The sequence below is a fragment of the Xenopus tropicalis genome, chromosome 2, assembly GCF_000004195.4.
Source record: "Xenopus tropicalis strain Nigerian chromosome 2, UCB_Xtro_10.0, whole genome shotgun sequence".
Lineage (NCBI taxonomy): Eukaryota > Metazoa > Chordata > Amphibia > Anura > Pipidae > Xenopus > Xenopus tropicalis.
Window position 1 is genome coordinate 172,498,595 of NC_030678.2, and position 26,087 is coordinate 172,524,681.

The 26,087-nt window shown below is 42.5% G+C and overlaps 1 protein-coding gene across 2 annotated transcripts; it reads left to right on the forward strand.

Annotated features, from left to right (window-relative positions):
- The first annotated feature begins 4,716 nt into the window (after positions 1 to 4,716).
- klhl35 (kelch like family member 35) lies at positions 4,717 to 25,094 on the forward strand. Of its 2 annotated transcripts, none has more exons than XM_031897369.1 (7): positions 4,717 to 4,841; positions 13,635 to 14,525; positions 20,698 to 20,882; positions 23,027 to 23,145; positions 23,306 to 23,494; positions 23,966 to 24,154; positions 24,697 to 25,094. In XM_031897369.1, the coding sequence occupies exons 2-7, from the start codon at positions 13,636 to 13,638 to the stop codon at positions 24,883 to 24,885; spliced, it is 1,761 nt and encodes a 586-aa protein (XP_031753229.1). In that variant the 5' UTR covers positions 4,717 to 4,841; position 13,635; the 3' UTR covers positions 24,886 to 25,094. The 2 variants fall into 2 exon arrangements, with proteins under 2 accessions (XP_031753229.1, XP_031753230.1); XM_031897370.1 differs by having other exon boundaries at positions 4,717 to 4,773.
- Positions 25,095 to 26,087: the final 993 nt, after the last annotated feature.

The following is a 26,087-nucleotide window of genomic DNA, read 5'->3' on the forward strand; positions in this document are numbered from 1 at the left end:
CGCACCCTCAGACCCGTGGACTACAGCACCCAAAAATCCGAATTGAAAAAAATCAAACCTAATTGAGATCTGGAACAATTTTAGGCCCCTTATATCCTGAAGTCCGCATAATTGGCCCGTCTGGCAAGGGAGTGGCCACATCCCCAATTACCAGCACTCTCAGAATTCTCTTCTCCGATTGGGATTGCTACTTATAAAAGGTATTCCGGAGCGGCTCGAATTTGTTCCGCTAAATATGGCAGACCAGAACGTGAGCAGGAGATAAAAGCCCCCACATTGATAATGTTATATAGGGCGACCATGTTTGGCAATATTAATTATGAGGAAAAACTATAGAAATCATATCGCAGAAGACTAAATAATAAGAACGAGACTAATTTGTACTAGCGGTTACTAAATCATAGTAGGAGTGTTCAAGACCAATGAAGGAGATCCAAACTTGTGCAAAAAAAATACACCCTATACAAATTATAGAGAATATAAGGGAACCACCAGGTTTAGCGATATTGTGTCTATTATATGCCCCAAATAATATGTCCCACTATTCAAGGATTTTATAATATATCAGTATAAAAGCGTGCTTCCTCTCAGCCCATGTGAAGTCTCATCTGATCTCTCCTTGAATGTCCTATCAACAATTTATTTTATTAAGTATGAATTTAAATTAATATAGTACGTATATAGTGTACCCCGCACCTTTTCCGCTAACATCAGGGGCCTAATCCAAGGTAATTATCTTTACAAATCTTCTACTCGGCGAGATTTCCATGACGCATAGACATGTATAAAGTGTGCGACCAGACACAGTTCGAGCAATTAGTCTGTGATGCTTATAGTTTCAGTGCACGTTCATGTTGACTAGAGACATCATGACATACACATTAAGTGCTCCCGAGTCTTCCCTTCACGATCTATAATTATTGCCTGCGGGAGCCATCACTGAGAGAGCAACCGTTATGTAGTATATGGGTTGACAATCGACTAATAGCTCCCCTCTTCTCCCACACACTCTATCAGGCCTGACATCACTAAGCTCCGTTAACTGAATCAGCAGAAACATGGGAGGGGATCTAAGGACGATCATAAGTCAGCATGCTCACTCTTTTGAGTGATATCAGAGCTGTGACAATACACATGCAAGCACCGTCGATAGTGAAGAAATACTCCAAGTGGACCCACGGTCTCATCGTGAAAGCTGACTCAGCTTCCCGTCAGGTTACAACTGGTGGGACAAATAGCATCAGGAGAGACGATACGAGCAATTGTAAACTTTAGGGTTGATCTGGAAGACATGCCACTAAGGCTCTCTAATGTGTTTATGTAAACTGCTGGCTGAATAGGACTCAGACATCACGTTCAAAAGCTCCGACTTTTTACTAACCTGGCGGTACATCAGCTAAGGGCCCTGCAATGTGTTGAGAGCGTGGGTTAGACAATCTACTTCACGCCTCCGCGGTGTTTCCACACTCTCTAGGCCGATCAGCAGAACAAACGGGAAATGGGAGCAAGTACGAGTACACTAGTGAGCAGCATTGGCCTCCCGAGTTATTGAACTATCAGAAATAGCAGCGTGTCGACATCATAAGCATACCTATTTTTAGTAAAGAAAAATCCAGTGCGCGTTCCGATCTATCGACGTAAAGTGCCACCGAGTTGTAACATAACTGGGGAGTAAGGAGCGAAGGACACAAAACTCAAGTTTTGTGAGGTAAATTTATGCTGGATGAAAGTCATTTCATTCTACCTATGAGCACCTGTATCTTGCTGGTGCTGAAACTAGCCTCAGAGCTCAAGTCAGCACACTTATTACTAGCGCTGCACAGCTCCCAATTTTGGTGTAAAGCTGATACATTCACCCTCAAGCCTAACGCCCTTCCAGCATGAGTAAGGAAACCTAGATTCCTCGACTATAGGTAATCCAATTATGGGAAGGAGAAGAAATGACCGACACTGGCTATAGTCTAAGCATAAAGTACTCACCAAGTTTATATAGTTGGTTCCCAAGGGAATAAATTCAAGCGCAAACATGAATAGCATATACTCCCTAGAATAATATGGAAGATAATATCACAAAAGTTCACACGTGCGTGTTCTTTGCTCAATACACTTTCCATTAGGTATTTGACATGGGAGATCCTCAGTGTTTCTCTTCCCTAGTTATGGAAGAAAACCAAATAGTTAGTCTGAACATTTAATATAAACATTATCTTTCATGAGAAACTAAGATTACAGCTAATATAATATTAAATAACTATGTAGAAGTCGTGAGACTTGGTTGGTGAAACTATGAGTCTCCCCTAATAGGCTGACAGTCAGAACAATCTCGTCAGCCTCTGTCCCTTCTTCATGCGTGCCACTCCATAAATTCAAGTCCGGTCTGAATTCAGAAATTTGATCTAAGAACAGCCTAATACTTAATTGGTCATAAAGGCGAAGTGAGCGAGGGATAGCTCACACTCTTCTTCGTTAATCGTCAACGAGCCACGCATATTAGCGATCTACCACCAATCACATATTAGCCAATTAGCCAGCAACTATGGGCCACAAAACATAAGATACTTCTTACAGAGACAGAACTGACGGCACTGAGAGCACAAATGCCATACAGTGTAGTGACAATTCAAGATCTCCAACATGTGATGTTTTAAACGCGCGTGCGAGAGACGCGTGGGAAATGATTCAGAGTAGATCGTGAAGCGTCCACCTTTAGAGTAACGAGTCTACGGGTGCAAATAAGGTATTTAGGTGGCAACCCACCAAAGTCGACGTTGAATGCGTAATCAAGATTTCTGAATTGTAGAACCTGGACTCACGCCAATCAGAATTAATTCCCGTACACACGCCTTCTGGAGCCCGGGGATTTAGATTGCTAGGAAAAGGCGACAGAGTTAAAGATTGAGAAGTGAGAGATAAACGCGTTATGCAAGATAGACAACGACCAAACAGAATTTTTCTCGATGCTATGAATTTGTTAAGTTATTATGTGCATTCTTATTTAGAGGTCCCGGTTTTATATAGTGTTTAGTAGAGTTGCTTATCGTCAGATGTTGAGTAGTATTGTGCCCCGTTGGTCACGTTGCTATAAATAAATAGGTACCCTCACATCATATTGATCAATACACATCGATTTTTTCAATTCACTAAGGAAGCGATATTGAATGTTTAAAGGTGCTTAAAGATTTTCGACCCCACGAATAGATCTTCTCTTTATGTTTCTCAAGGGTAGAGTTTATTTCGGTGCTGAAATTCATCTTATTCGGTCCGAGAGCGAGATGAGTTCTTTATATTCATGATTTATCTACCCTTTAATTGAATTACAGTCGCTTGTTGTATGGGGGACTTCCCAGATTTTAATGTGACCGGCAATATGGATAAAAGAGGACAGCGGCGCTCGGGCAATATACCAGATTCTGCCCAGTGCCAACTGTATTAACATTCACAGAATATCTAATAATTGATATTTTTAGGAATAGGAAGAGCCACCGAACTACCCCATATAGAATGCAGAACCCTATAATGCGAACAACCCATATATTGTTCAGCTTACTTACTTTTCTCGCGTGCATCTTTTTTATGAGCAATTGTTCTTAATGATCCTCAACATGGCTATGTAGGGTTAGTAGTCCACCTAGGATAGTGTGTATAGTGATTTGTAGAGAGGCGGTCTTGATGTGACACGCACCGGCGGCGCACGCCAAACGTTCTTGGCACCTGCGAGTGCACAGATCTAAGGACCTATTCAGTGTGTAAATTCACTCTGATGGCCATCCAAATCATTTTAAGCGATTACAATTTGTTAGGTACTGGCCAAGAAATTAAGTCCCACTGGTCTCTACTTACATTACCTACACCCGGGCGCAGTACAAGACTTCAGGCTATTATATCGGATGTGATGATTCCCGATTATCGCTGCATCCCTGTCGTGGGTATTTGGCTCGTTTACAGGTGGACCCTCCACTTCTTTGGTCATTCTCACCAACAGGTATCAACAAGGTGACAAGATGTTGGTGAAGGCCACTCTCAATGCATATGAGAACGTACCAGGCATGCCCCTAAACAAAACTAGAAGCAAGAAGATGAAACATGCACAACCTTCCTATTTGCACAACGCTGTTGAATCATTGTGCAACACTATAGTCAAACATGCTCTATAGGTAAACTTAAATGAATTCTATCTTGCGTCTTTGTGATGTCTATTGTCAAGTGCTACCAAGAACGGCTGTGTGCCACGCGCGCGCTCCCCCTCTGCCAGATGGTTATAGAATAGCTGCTCTGCAAATATTGTAATGAGTATCCAAGGTAGGAATTATAAATGCGCACTCTCTAGTTCCATGTACAAGAGTTATAAAACTGTATTTTTTTCGGAAGGGTTTCGCGTTATTTAATTCCCCTTTATGAGATAAATTGTCCATCCTCCTGAGTATATATGAGAGATCCATCACGAGAAAATCATCTTCCTCTCTATATGACTGTGTAAGAGAAAGATATGATCCCCCTCTGTCCTTTGTTGCATTATCATATGGGTCCCTCAATATGAGAAGAGTGGCCTCCCTTCTTCTAACCTGTCCGCACATTCTGAGACATGACGTATTCCACGAAGTAAACCCTGCTAAATTTGCGTTAAATTTTCCAAGCTTATGCCTCCTCCTGGGGGGATACTGTGCACGTTCTAATAATAAGTACTAAGCAAAAAAGGTGAACACTAAGGTGTTTGTTATCATTTCACTGGAAGCCCGACATTGCCCCCTCCCTGGGTGACTCCAGTACAAATAGGTGAGCAGAGCTGTGGGCTGGGACAGAAACAGGACCGGCCAGATCCTGCTAAGCTGCTTCAATGAAAGGTAATGTGAATGGGGAGATGCCTGTGGTTATTATTTTAGAGCGTACAAAGTAGTTGAGGAAGAATTGAGCTGCTGTGCGAGACCGCAATAGACACGAATCACCAACATAACTTGTGCTCCTGCACAGTAGTGAGTACAGGTCCTCTATCTAGTCTGGATGTTAAATATCAACCCATTTTGACAATACAGCATTTAGGGATTGAACAGCTCTACACCCCGGCACAAATGGGCGCAGGATGTCTCACAATTTTGAAAAATTACACAGAACTAATCATATTAACCAGTTTGTGAGGCTTATATAACTAAATTATACTGGAATAAGGTCTAGCTGTCTGGCGCCGGTAGTTTGGCTTGGACACACGCATATAAAAGTGATCATTTCTCTATGATTTTTATCGCTAGGCTAAAAGCATGTCTAGTTAGCAAGCCCACGTGAACACTCACAGACCTAAACCGCTACCCCATTCATGTGGATGTTGTCGGGTACAACAGTTATCATAATGTGGGAATAAACACACGAGACAGGAGAAACATATGAGGAGACAAATATCTGTCATTCTATTGTCCGCAAGAATATTGATAAATCTATGTTCTTACTGGTTATCGAAGTGAGCATCTGTCCTGGTACTCACAAGCTCGAAATTGCACTCGCGGGAAAACAAAAATATATGTTTGTAAAATGAAACACTAAAACAGATTATACCTTTGAAGTAAGAATGATACTGTGAAATACAGCTTGGGAGGGGTGAATACCAGGTTTCATAGATGGGATCATACCTAGAAGTAGTTAAGCCTCGCATGCCAGGCAGCATAATTCTCAGTTACAACGCTTCGAATTTTTGTTATTGTGTGACAATTTGCGTTTACCCCGATTTTATGAAACATTACTGGTGTACCCCATATGGACATTCTTTACCCCATATGGACTTGCATAGGAGTCACACCCATATTTGTGAATGTATATTTATTTGGTCACAGCGCGCATATGGAGATCGATCCTGTTTATAATCACGCCCCGGTGAGCAAGCAGTTAACAGAGGCGACCAACACATCCTTACTCTCGCTATACCATTGGAGTGCATGAGAAAATAGCACATCCGTCTGGAAAGAGAACTGTCTGAAACTCCAGGGGGCATGTCCTCTGATGGACCCCATTCACTGCGTTGCCAACCACAAGCTGCTCCGGTTGTGGAGTATCTATCACGCACAATAGACGCCTGGCCAGATAGCGTCAGTGGCACCAAAGGAATGATTTGATTATTTGTTAATCGGATAGAGAGACTAGCGAGTTCTCACCTTGGCTGTCAGTGATAGTTATGGTTGACAGCTGGGGGTGTAGATGTAGTCGAAGTTCTTAAAAGACGCTCCGTCACAGTGGTATGGGGTGCTTTTGAGCTTTGAGCGAAGTCCTAGCACCCTGGAACTTTCTGTTAAGACCAAGTAGCATGGTATATGATTGCAGTAGAGGATAAAGAGTCTATAGACCTGCACGCCGCGTATTTAAAGACCTAATGCGAGTGTGTGGGTTTTCAATAAAATAGCACCTATTACCGAGAAGGACCTGTGCCAGAGATCGTAGCCACAAAAGATAGTCCACAAGTCAAACCTTAAAGCCAAAGGCACATACATGAGTATAGGTTCAGAGGTATGGACTAGATGGCTCTAAGTCCAAGTTTTTACCGACCAAGCAAGATATCAAATTAGGCACCTCTACTATTGAAACACCCAGAAGCCATCCTGTGTAACGGAATCTGAGTGCTAGGGAGCGATAGCATAAACGTGCTATATAAGGGTCAGGGACGACACAGTATTATCTGGTGGATTACATTAGACCACCCATATTATATGAAGCTAGATTGCAGGGGGCAGGTATCAAAATAGCCCATGCTTGCAAAGGACGTGGTGGGCTAGTTGCCGATGGGCAGAAATAGCAGTGATAAATATAGATAGTGTGTTAGTATATGTGGTGCCACCAAACTGATAGACAGCCTTACGCGTTTTGTGTGCTTCTCCAGTTATGAATTTTTATTCTGTTGCTCGATTTGAAGTTTTTTTGAGTCATTGAGATAAAATATCTAGCCTAATTCGTGGAGGGTATAGAGGTGTCAAAAGCTAAAGTGCGCTGAATGTTTAGAGTCACAAGAAGAATGCCCGAAAAACTTGAATGTAATAATATATATGCGCCACATGGATGATAGAGTAGCGCTTGTGAGTTTCTATAGGAAAATGATCTCCACGCAGTGGATGAGTGGAGAATGGTACAAATATGAGGCTACATGCTTCAGAAAGCGCAATATGGTGTCTAAAACTTGACTTTTTGAGCTCATAAAACTAGACGGGAAAAATTCTATATATCTGTAATAGGTGAGTGAGAGATTATTGTTATCCCAAACAATATAGTTGGTTAAGCTCTCCACATGTAGTAATAAGATAAATAATGAGACACTGATAAGGGACTGGGCTTTGGGAAAGCATGCGATATGCAAGTTTATTCTGATATTTAAAAAATCACCGAGTTACGCTGCCTATCTGTCAAGCATGAGGCAGTTTTTAATTTGCTGTCCCTAGTACTAGATAGACATCACGAGGGTGCCATAACTTGCCGTGGCCGTGCCACTATGTGGTATGCATCTGGGCTTGAGTGGGTATGTGAGGTTGTGACAAGCATTTTATTTCTGATTTAGTACAGAAATGGATAGGATTCAGAACTTTAGTAGGAGAATGTTGTATGCCTCAATGGGAAATATTCCGATCAGATCTGCTCCAAGGATGTTATAATGATCGTTAGTTAGCGAAGTAGGTGGTTTATTTCAAGCGATGTGTGTTCTTACATATGCAACCTTACTATAGCTAGCCTTAGCTTTAATGGCGACAGATGGAATGACTTTTGTGGCGGCAAGCTCATTGGCCAAACTGTGGAGTGAAACCCACTTTGTAAAGCCAGAATTACTGCAGGGCTTTTGGATACATACAAGAGGCACCTTATGGAGAGGAATTTAATTGTCCGTCAGTATAGCCAATTTAGTTATCAAGTGGGGGGGATAATAGCCTCCTGGGAAAGGACTGGGCGTGGGAGAGGCGATAGTAGCGTGAGAGAGATCGTCATGGTCCATTTTACATTAGTATAAGCCTCACAGCGATCTGTGGCCCAGAAAAGATGGCAAGTTTCCCTGTGAAGAGAAAATACACATCTTTGCGAAGGGTAGGTTGTGAGCCGAAACTGTGTATTGATGAGCAGGATTAGAGTGAGTGGAGTGTGAAACTGGTTGGAATAGTAATCACACTGAATATTTTAGTAGCAAGTGGGTGTACGATAAAGCCTCTTTAGAGAGTATATGAAGAGTGGCGTTTCATTGTCAAATTTGTGAATTTGATATAAGCATGACGGGTTTATCATAAACCAGTTGATTCGATTTCATGAGCATGAGTGAGAATATATGCAAGACCAGTGCATATGAATGGAATGACGTCACTAATATGGATGCGCAGCTCTACGTTGATCTTCCTCCACTACAGATAAAACTGCCCATTCTCAGTCCAATTATTTAAGCCAAGTGCTATGGAAGCTCAGAGACTGAAATGGCCACATATGAGTCGGACCGAAATTATCGTGTGGTGGCTAGTGGAGATAAAATACCAAGATATTTATCCTTATGAGTATTGATTTATTGCCCACTGTAAAAAGTTATGTAAGCTATGATAAAGAGAGTGTAGAGATCAAGATTCAGTGTAGTAAGGGACATAGGGGGCGTCTGGATGGAGGATAGGCTAGGTTATAAGAGGGAAGCATAGAATTCTGCAGAAAAAGTGATAGAGTAAAAATATTTTGTAGTTGGCAGGTAAGGCCGTGCATGGAAAGTTGGCGGGTTAAATAGGCAATCTGAGGAAGGCAACTCTAAGGGTCCTGTGCGTAGGTGCGATAAGCAGGATAAATAAGAATAGGAGAGATGGTGCCCGTATAGTGCTATGCACGAGCTCGGCTGCGCCGAATATACTAACGCACTTAAGAAAGGAATACTGACGTATCGCGCTTCCCGAGTGCCCGCCGAGTGATAGCAGGTTATAGTAGGGAGAGATTGTCCTATAGTTAGCAGTGGGATAATAGGCTCTCTTGGAAGGACTGGGCTGTGGATAGCGGGTATAGTAGGTATATATGTGCCTAATAGTAGCAGCTGGGTATAATAGCCTCTGGAAGGACTGGGGCGTGGAAGCAGGGTTATAGTAGGAGAGATGTGGCCTATAGTAAGCTACGGTACCGTGGTGGTATCTTTAAGTCAGCGCGTAGCTCTGGTGACACAATAGCCTCTGCTGAAGGACTCGGCGCCTGTTGCGAATATATGCATAGTGACCAAGTAGACTGAAATGGGACTATGAACAATTTCAGATACGGAGCGAAGAGAATAGATTCGCGGGAATAATAGGCTAATGCTGTGATGGTTTCGACAGGGCGATATAATGGTAGCCGTCGGAGGCACAGGGTATATACTTAGCGTGAAGTGAGATGCGCAAAGCAGAGAGGTTGGGTACAATATAGTAGGACCAAACAAAGCCCAAGAGATGTAGCCAGCCCATCCAAAAGAAGATCAAAAACCAAGATGATCTATGGTAGAGCGAGAATTAGCAATGTTGAGGATGAGAGTGACACATTCTAAGAGAAGGGTGAGCTGGTGGGTATATAGCAGGTAGTATGCAACACTCATGTTGGATACAATACGTAGGTAGTGTAACGCTTGGCATAGGGGTACGATGACATATCGTTCTGTGATGATGTAATTTTACTATCTGTATAATTAGATACAATAATCATGTTAAGCTAAGTACCACCTAGTGAGCGAGAAATAGACAGTGTGCACATTAACTTAGACAGTTGGTCGTATTAGCTATGCATATGAGAAAGTAAATCATCCTATAAGCAAAACTCAGTTTCCCGAGCCGATAAAAGAAGTATACCCCACCACTCAAGTAGAACACACCGAATCAGGGGGCATATAGGGTTATAAATTCTAATATATAGGTCCTAACGAATATACTAGACTATATTACCCAGGTACTAGTTGGTGAGTTTAATCACTCTTTGCAGCATTTAGCGCATCACACACACCCTATTATAATACACAAACTGAGGGATAGGTCAAAGCAAACACACATGAGCGAGTTCTGCAAGTAAACCAACAACGGAGTACAATATGTTACACTTTGACTATGCTTATTGAAGTGGCCCAAGAAACACACTTACCTCATAATCTAATTCCGCCTTAGTACCTCTGACAACTATGCTTAGACATAGAATGATCATGATGTAGAAAGCATTGTATAAGGTCTATTTAACCAATAATTTTAGATCACGAAGCAGGATGCTGTGCAAATTTATATTCACACATTCATGTATTTGTGCAATATGTCTCTCTCGTTAGAGACATGACTGAGTGCGCGAACACAAAGATCGAAGGGGTATTAAGAGTTTTTTTATTATTTCGAACTATAGTCATTGCCTCCTTGATTAAGTATAGCGATAAATACAAAATCCGTCCAAACCCAAAGCTCCCATAGGGGAGGCTAACGGAGATATCGCAGCAAGACGAGGCAAGATTGGATCAGTAGGAAAATATTTAATGTGCTTTCGGCCACAACTTGCAAAGGAAGATTAATGACACTCTTATAAGACCTGCAAGTAGGCGTTCTGGCCACCTCTCCGAGAAACGCAATCTTAGTTAAAATGTTAAAAGTCGCTCTTTCTCAAGCGCGAGAAACCTCTTTTAGACTATGTCTGCTTGAACTCAGAAGTTGGCTCAGTGTGGTGGATTGAGCGATGTGCCTAAAGGCAGTCTATTATTACCTTTATAACCAACTCCTTTTCTGCCGTGCATTATCGCTAAATTTGAGCGCTCCACTTGAGTTACGGCAAATCTGTAATTTCTTGCCTGATATGTGGCATTATACGAGAAAGACCCACCCGAATGGTCAGGGATCGACATGGGAGTAGTAGGAGCCAGACTGTATCTAGGGATTGCTCTATCTGATCCACTTTTGTTCGGCACTTTACGGGAGTTTCCTGGTACTCCTGATGGGCGCGCAAGTCGCCCTCACAACTTGACCGTTATTAATATTATAAGCAGTACGGGAGCATTCGGTAAGTTTTATTCGATCTGAGGAAAACAAACTGGATTCAAACTCAAAAAAAATTGATAAATAAACCCGATTACTATCTAGGCGCTAACCCGTATTAACCAGAACTGGCCGAACTGTTCTTTACTACTAGAAGTAAAAGGTGAGTGGTGCTTTGGATAACCCTGTGATCACCATAGGACGTGTAATTGACACCACACAAAAAATACACTGATTATATTATAAGACAGTTCGTTCAAGACCAGGCACTGTGAGGAGAGGTCTTAAAGAGACCACCCTATCTGGGAATGTTTCTACACGTGCGGCATCCCCTAAAACTCCAGGCCCCTCCATACAACATGGCTACGAGCGTCTGAGCTGCAGCCAGAATAATAACTGGAAGTCTCCCATCTGGGCCCATAGTCGCTTCACTGGACCAGGCTCAATTATCCCGCCACCCCACAGTGAGTGTCTGTCAGTTCTTGCTTATAGGGGTGCAAACAGTAATAGCATTACTCTATATAATTGCTCTGCTGACACAACCCCAAGTGGAGAGAGTGAGCAAGAAACCGTCTATATGCGGAGTCCTTCGGGCATCAGCCCGATTGCTGATTAATTTTGGTCCAAGAACATGGGAGTCTATTCTCTATTATCAAAGACCAGACTAAGAATAACTCCACTCTTAGATCTAGATAACTGGAGGACACTCGAGACGGAGCTCAGATATGATGGCCCCTCCAAATGTCCAAAAAACCGAACACAACCACAGAAGAACTAAACGTGAAATCTGAGTCCACCTATTTTTTAACCAGAATGAACATAGCTTGGCTACAACACGAATACTTCCACACCACACGCGGAGGTATTTGTCTGGTGTGGAAATGGATGACGAATGCGAACACAATAGCGCTGGTGGCTGCTTGTATAGGCCTCTAAGCCTCGGAGCAACGCGAGCAATGGAGCGGTAATCTACCAACAAAACACTGCAAGGGTAGCGTACTGGAGACCTGTGTTCACCTCCTAAGAACTGATTGTAGACGGAACTCTGTTTGTCTATATCTCTCATATTGACCTCATTTCGTGTTCTCTAAACTCTTGTCAACCCTTATTTACTGACCATTGTTGTCCACTAGACTAGATTAGTTACAGGTAATTTGTTGTATCCTATGATCTAGTAGGAACCTGACAGAGCAACCCACCCTGTCCCTACAAGTGAGTACTATTATCAATCTAACAATTCTCACACATATACTTAGTTTCCAGCATTCGTGCATCATGTACGACAATTAGAGCGTTAGGGCCGTTTACCCCTAGCAATATGACCCCACAATGATAGTGGATCCAGAGACTAAAAGCAAACATTATGATTCTAACACGGAAGTACATCCAGTGAATTTATAAGGAAAAATGAAGATTGAGAACACACATCAGACCAACTCTGGAACACCGGTTGAATGTGACTAGCCTTTTTTTTAACTTACTTTTATCTATACAGGTATGGGACCTGTTATACAGAATGCTGGGGACCTGGGGGTTTCCCGATGAGGGGTCTTTCTGTAATTTGGATCTCCATAACTTAAGTCTGCTAAAAATCATTTAACCATTAAATAAACCCAATAGGGCTGTTCTGCCCCAATAAGGGGTAATTATATCTTAGTTGGGATCAAGTACAGGTACTGTTTTATTATTACAGAGAAAAGGGAATCATTTAACCATTAAATAAACCCAATAGGGCTGTTCTGCCCCCAATAAGGGGTAATTATATCTTAGTTGGGATCAAGTACAGGTACTGTTTTATTATTACAGAGAAAAGGGAATCATTTAACCATGAAATAAACCCAATAGGGCTGTTCTGCCCCCAATAAGGGGTAATTATATCTTAGTTGGGATCAAGTACAGGTACTGTTTTATTATTACAGAGAAAAGGGAATCATTTAACCATTAAATAAACCCAATAGGGCTGTTCTGCCTCCAATAAGGGGTAATTATATCTTAGTTGGGATCAAGTACAGGTACTGTTTTATTATTACAGAGAAAAGGGAATCATTTAACCATTAAATAAACCCAATAGGGCTGTTCTGCCCCCAATAAGGGGTAATTATATCTTAGTTGGGATCAAGTACAGGTACTGTTTTATTATTACAGAGAAAAGGGAATCATTTAACCATGAAATAAACCCAATAGGGCTGTTCTGCCCCCAATAAGGGGTAATTATATCTTAGTTGGGATCAAGTACAGGTACTGTTTTATTATTACAGAGAAAAGGGAATCACTTAACCATGAAATAAACCCAATAGGGCTGTTCTGCCCCAATAAGGGGTAATTATATCTTAGTTGGGATCAAGTACAGGTACTGTTTTATTATTACAGAGAAAAGGGAATCATTTATTGGGGCAGAACAATCCTATTGGGTTTATTTAATGTTTTATTGATTTTTTAGTAGACTTAAGGTATGGAAATCTAAATTACAGAAAGACCCCTAATCTGGAATACCCTTGGTCCCGAGCATTCTGGATAACAGGTCCTATACCTATATCATCTGTAGCCAATAAATGAGCTGAAACAGTTAACAAAATAAAATCTTTTCTAATAATTGAAATGAAAAGCTTTTTGTGAGATTCTAGTCACCCTATTACTGGGTTTCTAGTCGTCGGTTACGTAGGTAATTCTCTTTTCTCATTGCTGTAGGATGCACCAGCCTTCAAAAGAGGAATTACTCTACGGAACAAATGGTCTCGAAAATTCCAACCAAGAACAGAGGGGAGAGAAATTACCCATGAGGCTGTGCAACGAATCATGCCATGCACTGGATATCCTGCAGAGTTTAAATATTTACAGAAAAACAGGGGTGTTCACGGATATCGTCCTTGTTATCGACGGAAGGGATTACCCCTGCCATAAAGCGATCCTGTCTTCCTGCAGTTCCTATTTCAGAGCCATGTTTGGCGGCCACCTCAAGGAGAGTCAACTTGACATTGTAGAGATCCAGAATATCTCTTCCCCGGTCATGGACGTTCTCTTGGAATACATGTACGGAGGGAGCCTACTGATCGAAGAAGACAACGTGGTGGGGATCCTGGAAGCCTCGGACTTGCTCCACATGAACAAGTTACGAGACGCCTGCGTGAAGTTTCTCGAGAACCAACTGCATCCCTGTAACTGCGTGGGCATCATGAAATTTGCAGATTCCTTTTCCATCTCTACTTTGTCTGAGAAGAGCAAGAAGCTCATGTTGGAAGGCTTTGCCGAGGTGTCTTGCCACGAGGAGTTCTTGGATTTAAGCAAAGAGGAGCTCGTTGAGTATCTGTCCAACAAACACCTCGTGGTCAGGAAGGAAGAAGAAGTCTTCGAAGCCGTTATGAAATGGGTGAATAAAGACGGCCTTGTCAGATCGAAGAACTTGAAGGATCTTTTGGAGCTCGTGAAACTGCCGTTGCTTGACCCGGCGTATTTTCTGGAGAAGGTCGAAATGGACAAGACCATTCAAGGGTGCATGGAATGTTTTCCTTTGCTACACGAGGCTCGTATGTACTACATCCTCGGGAATCAAGTCAACCCTCTCAGAGTTACACCAAGAAGGTAAGATGTAGCAAATGGCTCACTGATACTACGCTTGGTAAGGTATGAGGAACCTACTAAGATGTGTAACAGTATAGGACACACAGCAATTCAAGGGGAACTCTGGCTTCTAAACCAAACACAACCCAGAAACCCCTAATATCCCTATCCCTGTAATCTGTTCCTTCAAAAAGAACGAATAAATCCCATGTTTATAGGCTGAAATCCAACTGCAAAACTGTTCTACTCTTTCTGCATCATTTGTAATCCTGGCAGGGGAGGAGGGACTAAAACACTGATGTTACAGATTGTAACAACTTCCCCACAGCTTACAGAGAGCATGCAGGAACTACATAACCCACAATGCATTGCACTTTAATGTGCAAATGGTTGCATAGGCAGCAACGTCTCTATTTTGTTGTTTATCATTGTTGGATCCTGTGCCAAATTTTAAAGCAGGGCATCATACCCCCTTTTCAATAATTACTTTTATAAATAGTGTTTGCAATAACCATACTATTTGCCTGTTGTTTTATTAAGAAATATAGGGTTGCACTGAATCCCTGATTTGGTTCGGGATTCGGCCGAAATCCTGCTGGGTGGGTTCGGGGGTTCGGCCGAACCCAAAAAAGTAGGTTTGCAGCATCCCCAAAAAATAAACACGTTTTTAATTATTTATTGCATCAAAGAAAATATTAAAAAACTTTCACTTTCTAACTTCCTGGGTTCTGTCTATTCACTTGCTCAGGAGGAGTAGATAGTAAAACCAATTACCAGTCCACAGATAAGCCCAGCTGGTCTCAAAGCCCAAGAACATTGATAGTTCAGGGAAAATCAAAAGTTTCCATTAGTTCTTTATAATAGAAATATACTTTCAATTCTTATTTATTGGCTCATATTGATGTATTGTGCTAATAAAATGTATATATAGGTCTATACTTCCCCTTTAATATTAATTCTCCGTTCTAATGTCAAGGGATGGCATTATGCCGGCTGATACTGCTCCAAGTTATAGTAAGAGCTATTACTAGACAAGGTTGTGATGTTAGTTCAGGTATGGGATGTGTTATCCGGAAACCCGTTATCCAGAAAGCTCCGAATTACTGAACGCCTGTCTCCCATAGACTCTATTTTAATCAAATAATTCAGAATTATAAAAATGATTTCCTTTGTTTCTGTAATAATAAAACAGTACCTGTACTTGATCCCAACTAAGATATAATTACCCCTTATTGGGGCAGAACAGCCCTATTGGGTTTATTTAATGGTTAAATGATTCCCTTTTCTCTGTAATAATAAAACTGTACCTGTACTTGATCCCAACTAAGATATAATTACCCCTTATTGGGGGCAGAACAGCCCTATTGGGTTTATTTCATGGTTAAATGATTCCCTTTTCTCTGTAATAATAAAACTGTACCTGTACTTGATCCCAACTAAGATATAATTACCCCTTATTGGGGGCAGAACAGCCCTATTGGGTTTATTTCATGGTTAAATGATTCCCTTTTCTCTGTAATAATAAAACAGTACCTGTACTTGATCCCAACTAAGATATAATTACCCCTTATTGGGGGCAGAACAGCCCTATTGGGTTTATTTAATGGTTAAATGATTCCCTTTTCTCTGTAATAATAAAACAGTACCTGTACTTGATCCCAATTAAGATATAATTACCCCTTATTGGGGCAGAACAGTCCTATTGGGTTTATTCAATATTACATTTTTTTTTAACAGACTTAAGTTATGGAGATCCACATTACGGAAAGACCCCTTATCCGGAACACCCTTGATCCCAAGCATTCTGCATAACGGGTCCTATACCTGTACAGGTACTGGCCTTGTACTAGGGCTAGAATAAAGTGCATATAGCTTTAACATAGACAGCGCTGAAGGAAAATTCCTTTTGATTCGATGCAAATCCCCACAAGACGGGATTCCTAGCTCTAAATACACTTTATCGTCTCCAATTAGTAACAGCACCTACTTAATACACTGTAAGCCCACTCCGGTGAATAAAGTATATTTAATCATAATACTTTTTAGAATGCCAAGTTGTAAATTATTCTAATACATGGTCTTATGCATGTATAATAAATACAATATGATTATGTGCTCCCTATTGTTAAGCATAAGGATTTCAGCAGCAGGGTCATATACATATTAAAATGACCCCTCAGAAACTTTTAATATCCTTATCATTTAATAGGGGAACAATATCCCTGTATAACTCAGCCTGCAGCCTTGTGCCTTTATATGGGCACAGAACCCCTCAGTGACTGCTAATATCCTTATCATTTACAGTAGGGGGTACATTATCCCTTATAATACATGAGTGATACTCAGAGTTCCCTGTATAACTCAGCCTGCAGCCTTGTGCCTTTATATGGGGGGCACAGAACCCCTCAGTGACTGCTAATATCCTTATCATTTACAGTAGGGGGTACATTATCCCTTATAATACATGAGTGATACTCAGAGTTCCCTGTATAACTCAGCCTGCAGCCTTGTGCCTTTATATGGGGGCACAGAACCCCTCAGTGACTGCTAATATCCTTATCATGTTACAGTAGGGGGTACAGTATCCCTTATAATACATGAGTGATACTCAGAGTTCCCTGTATAACTCAGCCTGCAGCCTTGTGCCTTTATATGGGCACAGAACCCCTCAGTGACTGCTAATATCCTTATCATTTACAGTAGGGGGTACATTATCCCTTATAATACATGAGTGATACTCAGAGTTCCCTGTATAACTCAGCCTGCAGCCTTGTGCCTTTATATGGGCACAGAACCCCTCAGTGACTGCTAATATCCTTATCATTTACAGTAGGGCAGGGGGCTCAAACTCAATTTACCTGGGGGCCGCAGGAGGCAAAGTCAGGATGAGGCTGGGCCGCATAAGGGATTTCACAAAAAATTGGCTTTCAAGGGATAATGCAAGGCACGGCGGGCGGGAGCTGCTGATTGCAGAAATGACGTTATGCCATCATAACAGTTATTATGGGAAGATGTTCTGTGTGCACAATTAGCTCCTTAGCAGCTAACTGTGCACACGGAACGTCTTCCCATAATAACTGTTATGATGGCATAACGTCATTTCCGCAATCAGCAGCTCCCGCCCGCCGTGCCTTGCATTATCCCCTGAATCGCAATAAAAATCGCGATCCATTCATTGCTTTTGAGAAGGCGTTGGTGCGGGCCACAAAATATTGTACAGAGGGCCGCAAATGGCCCGCGGGCCGCGAGTTTGAGACCCCTGCAGTAGGGGGTACATTATCCCTTATAATACATGAGTGATACTCAGAGTTCCCTGTATAACTCAGCCTGCAGCCTTGTGCCTTTATATGGGCACAGAACCCCTCAGTGACTGCTAATATCCTTATCATTTACAGTAGGGGGTACATTATCCCTTATAATACATGAGTGATACTCAGAGTTCCCTGTATAACTCAGCCTGCAGCCTTGTGCCTTTATATGGGCACAGAACCCCTCAGTGACTGCTAATATCCTTATCATTTACAGTAGGGGGTACATTATCCCTTATAATACATGAGTGATACTCAGAGTTCCCTGTATAACTCAGCCTGCAGCCTTGTGCCTTTATATGGGGGGCACAGAACCCCTCAGTGACTGCTAATATCCTTATCATTTACAGTAGGGGGTACATTATCCCTTATAATACATGAGTGATACTCAGAGTTCCCTGTATAACTCAGCCTGCAGCCTTGTGCCTTTATATGGGCACAGAACCCCTCAGTGACTTCTAATATCCTTATCATTTACAGTAGGGGGTACATTATCCCTTATAATACATGAGTGATACTCGGAGTTCCCTGTATAACTCAGCCTGCAGCCTTGTGCCTTTATATGGGCACAGAACCCCTCAGTGACTTCTAATATCCTTATCATTTACAGTAGGGGGTACATTATCCCTTATAATACATGAGTGATACTCAGAGTTCCCTGTATAACTCAGCCTGCAGCCTTGTGCCTTTATATGGGCACAGAACCCCTCAGTGACTGCTAATATCCTTATCATTTACAGTAGGGGGTACATTATCCCTTATAATACATGAGTGATACTCAGAGTTCCCTGTATAACTCAGCCTGCAGCCTTGTGCCTTTATATGGGCACAGAACCCCTCAGTGACTGCTAATATCCTTATCATTTACAGTAGGGGGTACATTATCCCTTATAATACATGAGTGATACTCAGAGTTCCCTGTATAACTCAGCCTGCAGCCTTGTGCCTTTATATGGGGGGCACAGAACCCCTCAGTGACTGCTAATATCCTTATCATTTACAGTAGGGGGTACATTATCCCTTATAATACATGAGTGATACTCAGAGTTCCCTGTATAACTCAGCCTGCAGCCTTGTGCCTTTATATGGGCACAGAACCCCTCAGTGACTTCTAATATCCTTATCATTTACAGTAGGGGGTACATTATCCCTTATAATACATGAGTGATACTCGGAGTTCCCTGTATAACTCAGCCTGCAGCCTTGTGCCTTTATATGGGCACAGAACCCCTCAGTGACTTCTAATATCCTTATCATTTACAGTAGGGGGTACATTATCCCTTATAATACATGAGTGATACTCAGAGTTCCCTGTATAACTCAGCCTGCAGCCTTGTGCCTTTATATGGGCACAGAACCCCTCAGTGACTGCTAATATCCTTATCATTTACAGTAGGGGGTACATTATCCCTTATAATACATGAGTGATACTCAGAGTTCCCTGTATAACTCAGCCTGCAGCCTTGTGCCTTTATATGGGTACAGAACCCCTCAGTGACTGCTAATATCCTTATCATTTACAGTAGGGGGTACATTATCCCTTATAATACATGAGTGATACTCAGAGTTCCTGTATAACTCAGCCTGCAGCCTTGTGCCTTTATATGGGGGGCACAGAACCCTCAGTGACTGCTAATATCCTTATCATTTACAGTAGGGGGTACATTATCCCTTATAATACATGAGTGATACTCAGAGTTCCCTGTATAACTCAGCCTGCAGCCTTGTGCCTTTATATGGGGGGCACAGAACCCCTCAGTGACTGCTAATATCCTTATCATTTACAGTAGGGGGTACATTATCCCTTATAATACATGAGTGATACTCAGAGTTCCCTGTATAACTCAGCCTGCAGCCTTGTGCCTTTATATGGGGGGCACAGAACCCCTCAGTGACTGCTAATATCCTTATCATTTACAGTAGGGGGTACATTATCCCTTATAATACATGAGTGATACTCAGAGTTCCCTGTATAATTCAGCCTGCAGCCTTGTGCCTTTATATGGGGGGCACAGAACCCCTCAGTGACTGCTAATATCCTTATCATTTACAGTAGGGGGTACATTATCCCTTATAATACATGAGTGATACTCAGAGTTCCCTGTATAACTCAGCCTGCAGCCTTGTGCCTTTATATGGGTACAGAACCCCTCAGTGACTGCTAATATCCTTATCATTTACAGTAGGGGGTACATTATCCCTTATAATACATGAGTGATACTCAGAGTTCCCTGTATAACTCAGCCTGCAGCCTTGTGCCTTTATATGGGGGGCACAGAACCCCTCAGTGACTGCTAATATCCTTATCATTTACAGTAGGGGGTACATTATCCCTTATAATACATGAGTGATACTCAGAGTTCCCTGTATAACTCAGCCTGCAGCCTTGTGCATTTATATGGGGGGCACAGAACCCCTCAGTGACTGCTAATATCCTTATCATTTACAGTAGGGGGTACATTATCCCTTATAATACATGAGTGATACTCAGAGTTCCCTGTATAACTCAGCCTGCAGCCTTGTGCCTTTATATGGGGGGCACAGAACCCCTCAGTGACTGCTAATATCCTTATCATTTACAGTAGGGGGTACATTATCCCTTATAATACATGAGTGATACTCAGAGTTCCCTGTATAATTCAGCCTGCAGCCTTGTGCCTTTATATGGGGGGCACAGAACCCCTCAGTGACTGCTAATATCCTTATCATTTACAGTAGGGGGTACATTATCCCTTATAATACATGAGTGATACTCAGAGTTCCCTGTATAACTCAGCCTGCAGCCTTGTATATAAAGTTATAACACTGATACCTCAGTTCCTTTCTCCCCAGGTTAATAATCTGCTGATATCTTTGCATTGTTTCCATCCCGTCCTGTTTTGCAGGTTCACGGATTTATCAGAAGTGATAGTTATAATTGGCGGCTGTGATAAGAAGGGTCTGTTGAAGTTACCCTTTACCGATAGCTACCACCCAAAGGGAGGCCATTGGACGGCGCTTGCCAGCATGCCCGGATATGCCAAGTCAGAATTCGCTGCCTGCATGTTAAAGAATAACATTTATATTTCAGGTAATATCACTATGGGCCTTTATTCACTAAATATACTATTGCGCTCTCTGCACTAGAAGAGATACATTTTCATTTCAAAAAACAGAATTCGGCTCTTGACGTTACCAGAGGTGGCCTCTTGCCAATCCTAGTAACTAGCCACTATCTGCCACCTAAAGCAAGGTTCTCATGACAGGAGCGGCCCTGGTCATAGGTGCCTTCTGTATCTATTCTCTCTCATCGCCTGGTCTGACTTTGGACCCGTAGAAAAGGTACCAAGTGCCAGCAACATAGATTCTTCATTTATGGGTTCCATTAAGGATATGTTGCCATGGGCGCACCAGAGAACCTTATACCAGGGGTCCCCAATTTTCAAATGTAAAAAAGAGCTGAGGAGCAACAAAAGCACCTGAGGGTGCCAAAATATTGGCTATGTAGTAGCCCCTATATGGACTGAGAGCCTACAGGAGGTTCTGTTTGGCAGTACACCTGGTTTTTATGCAACCAAATCCTGCCTCCAAGCCAGGAATTCAAAAATAAGCACCTGTTTGGAGACCACTAGAAGCAACACACAAGGGGTTGGAGAGCAACATGTTGCCCCCGAGCCACTGCCTTAGGCCATAGTCCCACTCTCCAAACTATTTTCACTCTTCTTAAGGTGGCCATACACGGGCCGATTGTAGCTGCCAATATGGGTCCCTTAGACCGATTCGGCAGCTTATTGGCCCGTGTAGGGGCAGCAACAATGGGCCTGAAATCGGGCTGATATCAATCAGGCAGGTTAAAAAATGTAGTCGGATGGGGGACCGCATCGGCTCGTTGATGCGGTCCCTGAACTGACTGCGTCCATTACCGTCGTTATAATTTGGGGCCAAATTAGCCTAAATTCGCCCAATATCGCACACCCGTAGGTGGGGATATCAGGAGAAGATCCGCTCACTTGTCGACCTCGCCAAGCGAGCGGATCTTAAAGTGTATGGGCACCTTAACTCAACCTCTTTATTATCTTAGTCACTTTTCTTTACATACTATACTGTATCCTTCCATCTGTTTTGCCTCTTTGCTTTCATACAGAAATCAGGAATGTCCATGAAATAGGCCAAACGGTTAGGAACAAAAGAGCCTACTGATACTTCGGCCCACGGAGATTTCCTTTGTAGCCCAGTGGACCAGCCCAACGCTGCATCTATTGATACAAATTAGAAGTGTTGCAATAGTGTCTAAACCAGCTGTTCTCAACCTGTGGGTCGGGACTCCTTTGGGGGTCAAAAGACCCTTTCACAGGGGTCGTCTATGACCATCGGAAAACATATTTCCTATGGTCTTAGGAACCAAGACATCGCTCCTCTATGATTGGGGGTCACCACAACATGAGGAACTGTATTATGATGCAGAGAGGTATAGAACATGGGGCTATGGTTCTATTAATGCTGATTTTGTGGGGAACAGGAAAGTGGGTGGGATTAAATATTAATCTAAGGGGCAGATTTCCCAAAGCACGAATTTGAATCCCGAATGGCAAAAATTCGGATTTGAAACAAAAATTTCGACGTCTTTTCGTCAGCGTCGTATTTTTTGCAACTTTTTCGTCGCCGCCGCGACTTTATCATATTTTGCGCGACTATTTCATCGCCGGCACGATTTTTTTGTATTGAGCGATTGTAAACAGCAGAAAAACCAATCCGATTTTTTCGCGTCGGCAGCGAAAAAGTTGCGGAACATACAAAAAAGTCGTGACGGCGACGAAATAGTCACAAAAATACCGATCATTGCGGAAAAAAACGCATTCGGACGCCTTCGGACCGTTCGTGGATTAGTAAATGTACCCCTTAGTGTGGGTTCAAGGTTGATATGGATGTGGCCTGAGCATATGAAGGTGTGGTCAAAATGTAAACAATTTTAGTTGAGTGTATTGTCAGGTATTGGCCGGTGGCCACCAGAAAGTTTGTGCATCACCATGTGCAACTGTATATTAGTGAGTCCATAACTAATATGTAATATGTACTAGAGGTTATGTAATAAAAGTTGCGTAGTTACAACCAGCCAAACCCAAACTGAGCAACTGACAATGTGTATGACGGTGTTCATAAACACACAATTTCTCTGCGTTTTTGTTCCTTCCCAGTGGTCATTTTATCAAGGCCATACTGTCCCTTTGTCTGCAGGGGGTCAGATCAACAGCAGCGACGTGTGGATGCTCAACACCCAACTAAATAGCTGGCTCAGGATCGCCTCGCTGAACAAGGGCCGGTGTAGACATAAAATGGTCACTCTGAAAGGAGAGGTGGGTTTTGTTGGACTTAATTACATATATTGGTCTTCGCTGTTAGTTATCTGGTCTGCCTGGAGGATGAGAAATGTAGTTTTACCTGGTCAGTCAGTGGGATGTGTGGGGGAATGTTAAGCCGACATGCCATTTACCCATAACTCTTTCACCTTGCTAGATTTATGCTGTGGGTGGATTTGATGGTGTGCAGAGGTTGGCCTCGGTGGAATGCTACAACATATTCACTAACACTTGGACCATTGGGCCCCCTATGTTGGAAGCCGTTAGCTCCGCTGCTGTTGTAACCTGCATGAACAAGATCTACGTGATTGGTGGAGCCATTGAGTCCAACACCAACACTAGAAAGGTAAAGTCAGTAGATCGGGCAGTCTAGCTAAGCCTTCTTTGTTGGGGTGGTTACATGATTTTCATATTTGGAAAGGAAACTCAGAATCTGTGTATTTAAGGGCACATTGCCCAAAACAGGTCAGCCAAGCTGATGTCCAAAAACTAGAATTGGTGCCTGTGTTGGGCAGAGAACAAATTATTGGGCAGCTTGACCACACAAGCAGACCTTTGCATGTATGGCTATCTCCCGTGTTCTATGGTTTCAGTGGTTTACATGATAGCATTGTGGCTGATGTTGACAAAGGCATAAGTTGGCAAAGTCAACCTACCCAAATAATTTAATAATGTAGTTAAAGATGTGGATTTAACTCAGTAGTTTGTAAGTTGTAAGGTTGGACTTTGTGTGTGACCTAAGTTCCATGACCACAAGGTCTGTATGACGATTGCTGCACACACTATTCTGTATCATTGCCATTCCTGTGTTCATTAGGTTCAGTGTTTTGATCCGGAGGAAAATAAATGGACGTTCTTGGAGGAGTCCCCTTTTTGCCAGCGGTGCATCAACGCTGTTGAGTTGGAAGGAACCATCTATGTGGTTGGGGGCCTTCTGAGTAGCATATTCAGCTTTGACCCAGCAAAGGACCATTGGAGTGAAGCTGCCTGTCTGCCGGCCCCGCTGGTGAGTATCTTGAGCTAATTGGGTTTCCTCAGTAAAAAAATTCAACAAAAAACTCACAAAGAAATATTTTTGGTTTCCCTAGATTTCCTTATATTGCAATAGCTACTGTCACTTCTACACATGGATGCCCACACTTAAATGTTAAGAATAATTTCGTCATTAGATAATGTTATGATGCTACGGAACCCAACTTAATGGAACCTTACAGGGTTCCTACCGTTTAAACACAAAGTACCACTAAATATAATCAGGGCCGCTGCTGGCCAAATGGGTGCCCTAAGCAGAAATTTACTTTTGTGCTCCCTCCCCCAAATATTACGGAAGTAAAAATAAAATAATAAAAAAAAACACCTACTATAGGGGTCCCACACACAGTGCCCCCAATAGCCCCCATAGACAATGCCCCAGTCTGACCCTGGACTATGGCATAAGCATGTGAGGCTTAGGGTTAGCAACCTATCAGCAATATGTTACATCTTTTCAAAAAAATATATATATCATTTAGGGTATGAGCGCTCTGACAATGCCCCTCTTCTTTGCAGGAAAGCTGTGGGGTGACAGTGTGCGGGGGCAAGATCTACATCCTGGGCGGAAGGGACGATAATGGAGAAGGAACTGACAAGGTGGTTACATTTGACCCCAAGACGGGGTTGGTGGAGATGGAGTCCCCGATGCAGCGCTGTACCAGTTACCATGGATGTGTGACCATATTGCAGAGGACAGAAACATAAGGGATGGAACCCAGAGGGACAAAGAGATTTATGAACTGATTGCTGCACTGAGCCTTCACGCAACTCTTATTTATTTACCTTTTGTATCTTCTTGGTATTGTTATTGATGATTTTAATATGTTTTTAACTAATGTACGTAATTGTTCCTTGAGTAAAAAACAATTCCTACAAAATGTAAACAGAATTTGCAAAGATTGCCAATTTCCGTGGTTGTGTCGTCTTCAGTCTCATTAATTTCATGGTTTATATTTGGTTCAGCCAAGGCTCTCAGATCCGGACAAATCCCAAAACGATTCAGTGTATACCTACTGTCCAATGCACAGCATCTTGCTGGTATTTAACATACAGAGATACAATAATTACACAAAGTGGCTTCCCAATGTTACCTGAGGAGGGAAGATACACTGCACTTTAGTTGCTTTAGTTGCCAAGGGATGAAATATATAGAGAAAATAATAAGGGGCTCAAAACAGGGCCCTGAGGAACCCCAAGAGGTAAGGGAGAAGGTGATGCTCTATTGTAAGAGACACTGAAAGAACGATTTGTGAGGTAAGATAAAACCAGGACAAGGCAGGGTCACAAAGGCCAAGAGAATGGAGGAACTGGAGGAGGAGAGAGTGATCCACAGTGTCAAAAGCAGCTGAGAGATCAAGAGTTGTAAGGAAAAGAGAGAAGGAAGGGCAGAAGCAGAATGTAATTTATGTAAAGGTGTGTGAGAGGTGTAAAAGACTGATGGGAGTCTAATTCCTGGGCAGCACCTGTGGGGTTGATAAAAAGGTGATGTTATTGACTGTGAGAAAAACCTGAGGTAAAGGAGAACAGATTGGTGGAACCAGAGGTACAGAGGAAGAGACTGGTGGAACTTGAGGGACAAAGGAAGAGATTGGTGGAACCTGAGGTACAGAGGAAGAGACTGGTGGAACTTGAGGGACAAAGGAAGAGATTGGTGGAACCAGAGGCACAGAGGAAGAGACTGGTGGAACTTGAGGGACAAAGGAAGAGATTGGTGGAACCTGAGGTACAGGGGATGAAATTGGTGGAACCTTATGTATAGGGGAAGTGATTGGTGGAATCTGAGATACAGGAGAAGAGATTGGTGGAACCTGAGGTAAGAAGAAGACGTAGGTGGAACCTGAGGTAAGGAGAAGACATTGGTGGAACCTGAGGTACAGGGAAAGAGATTGGTGGAACCTGAGGTAAGA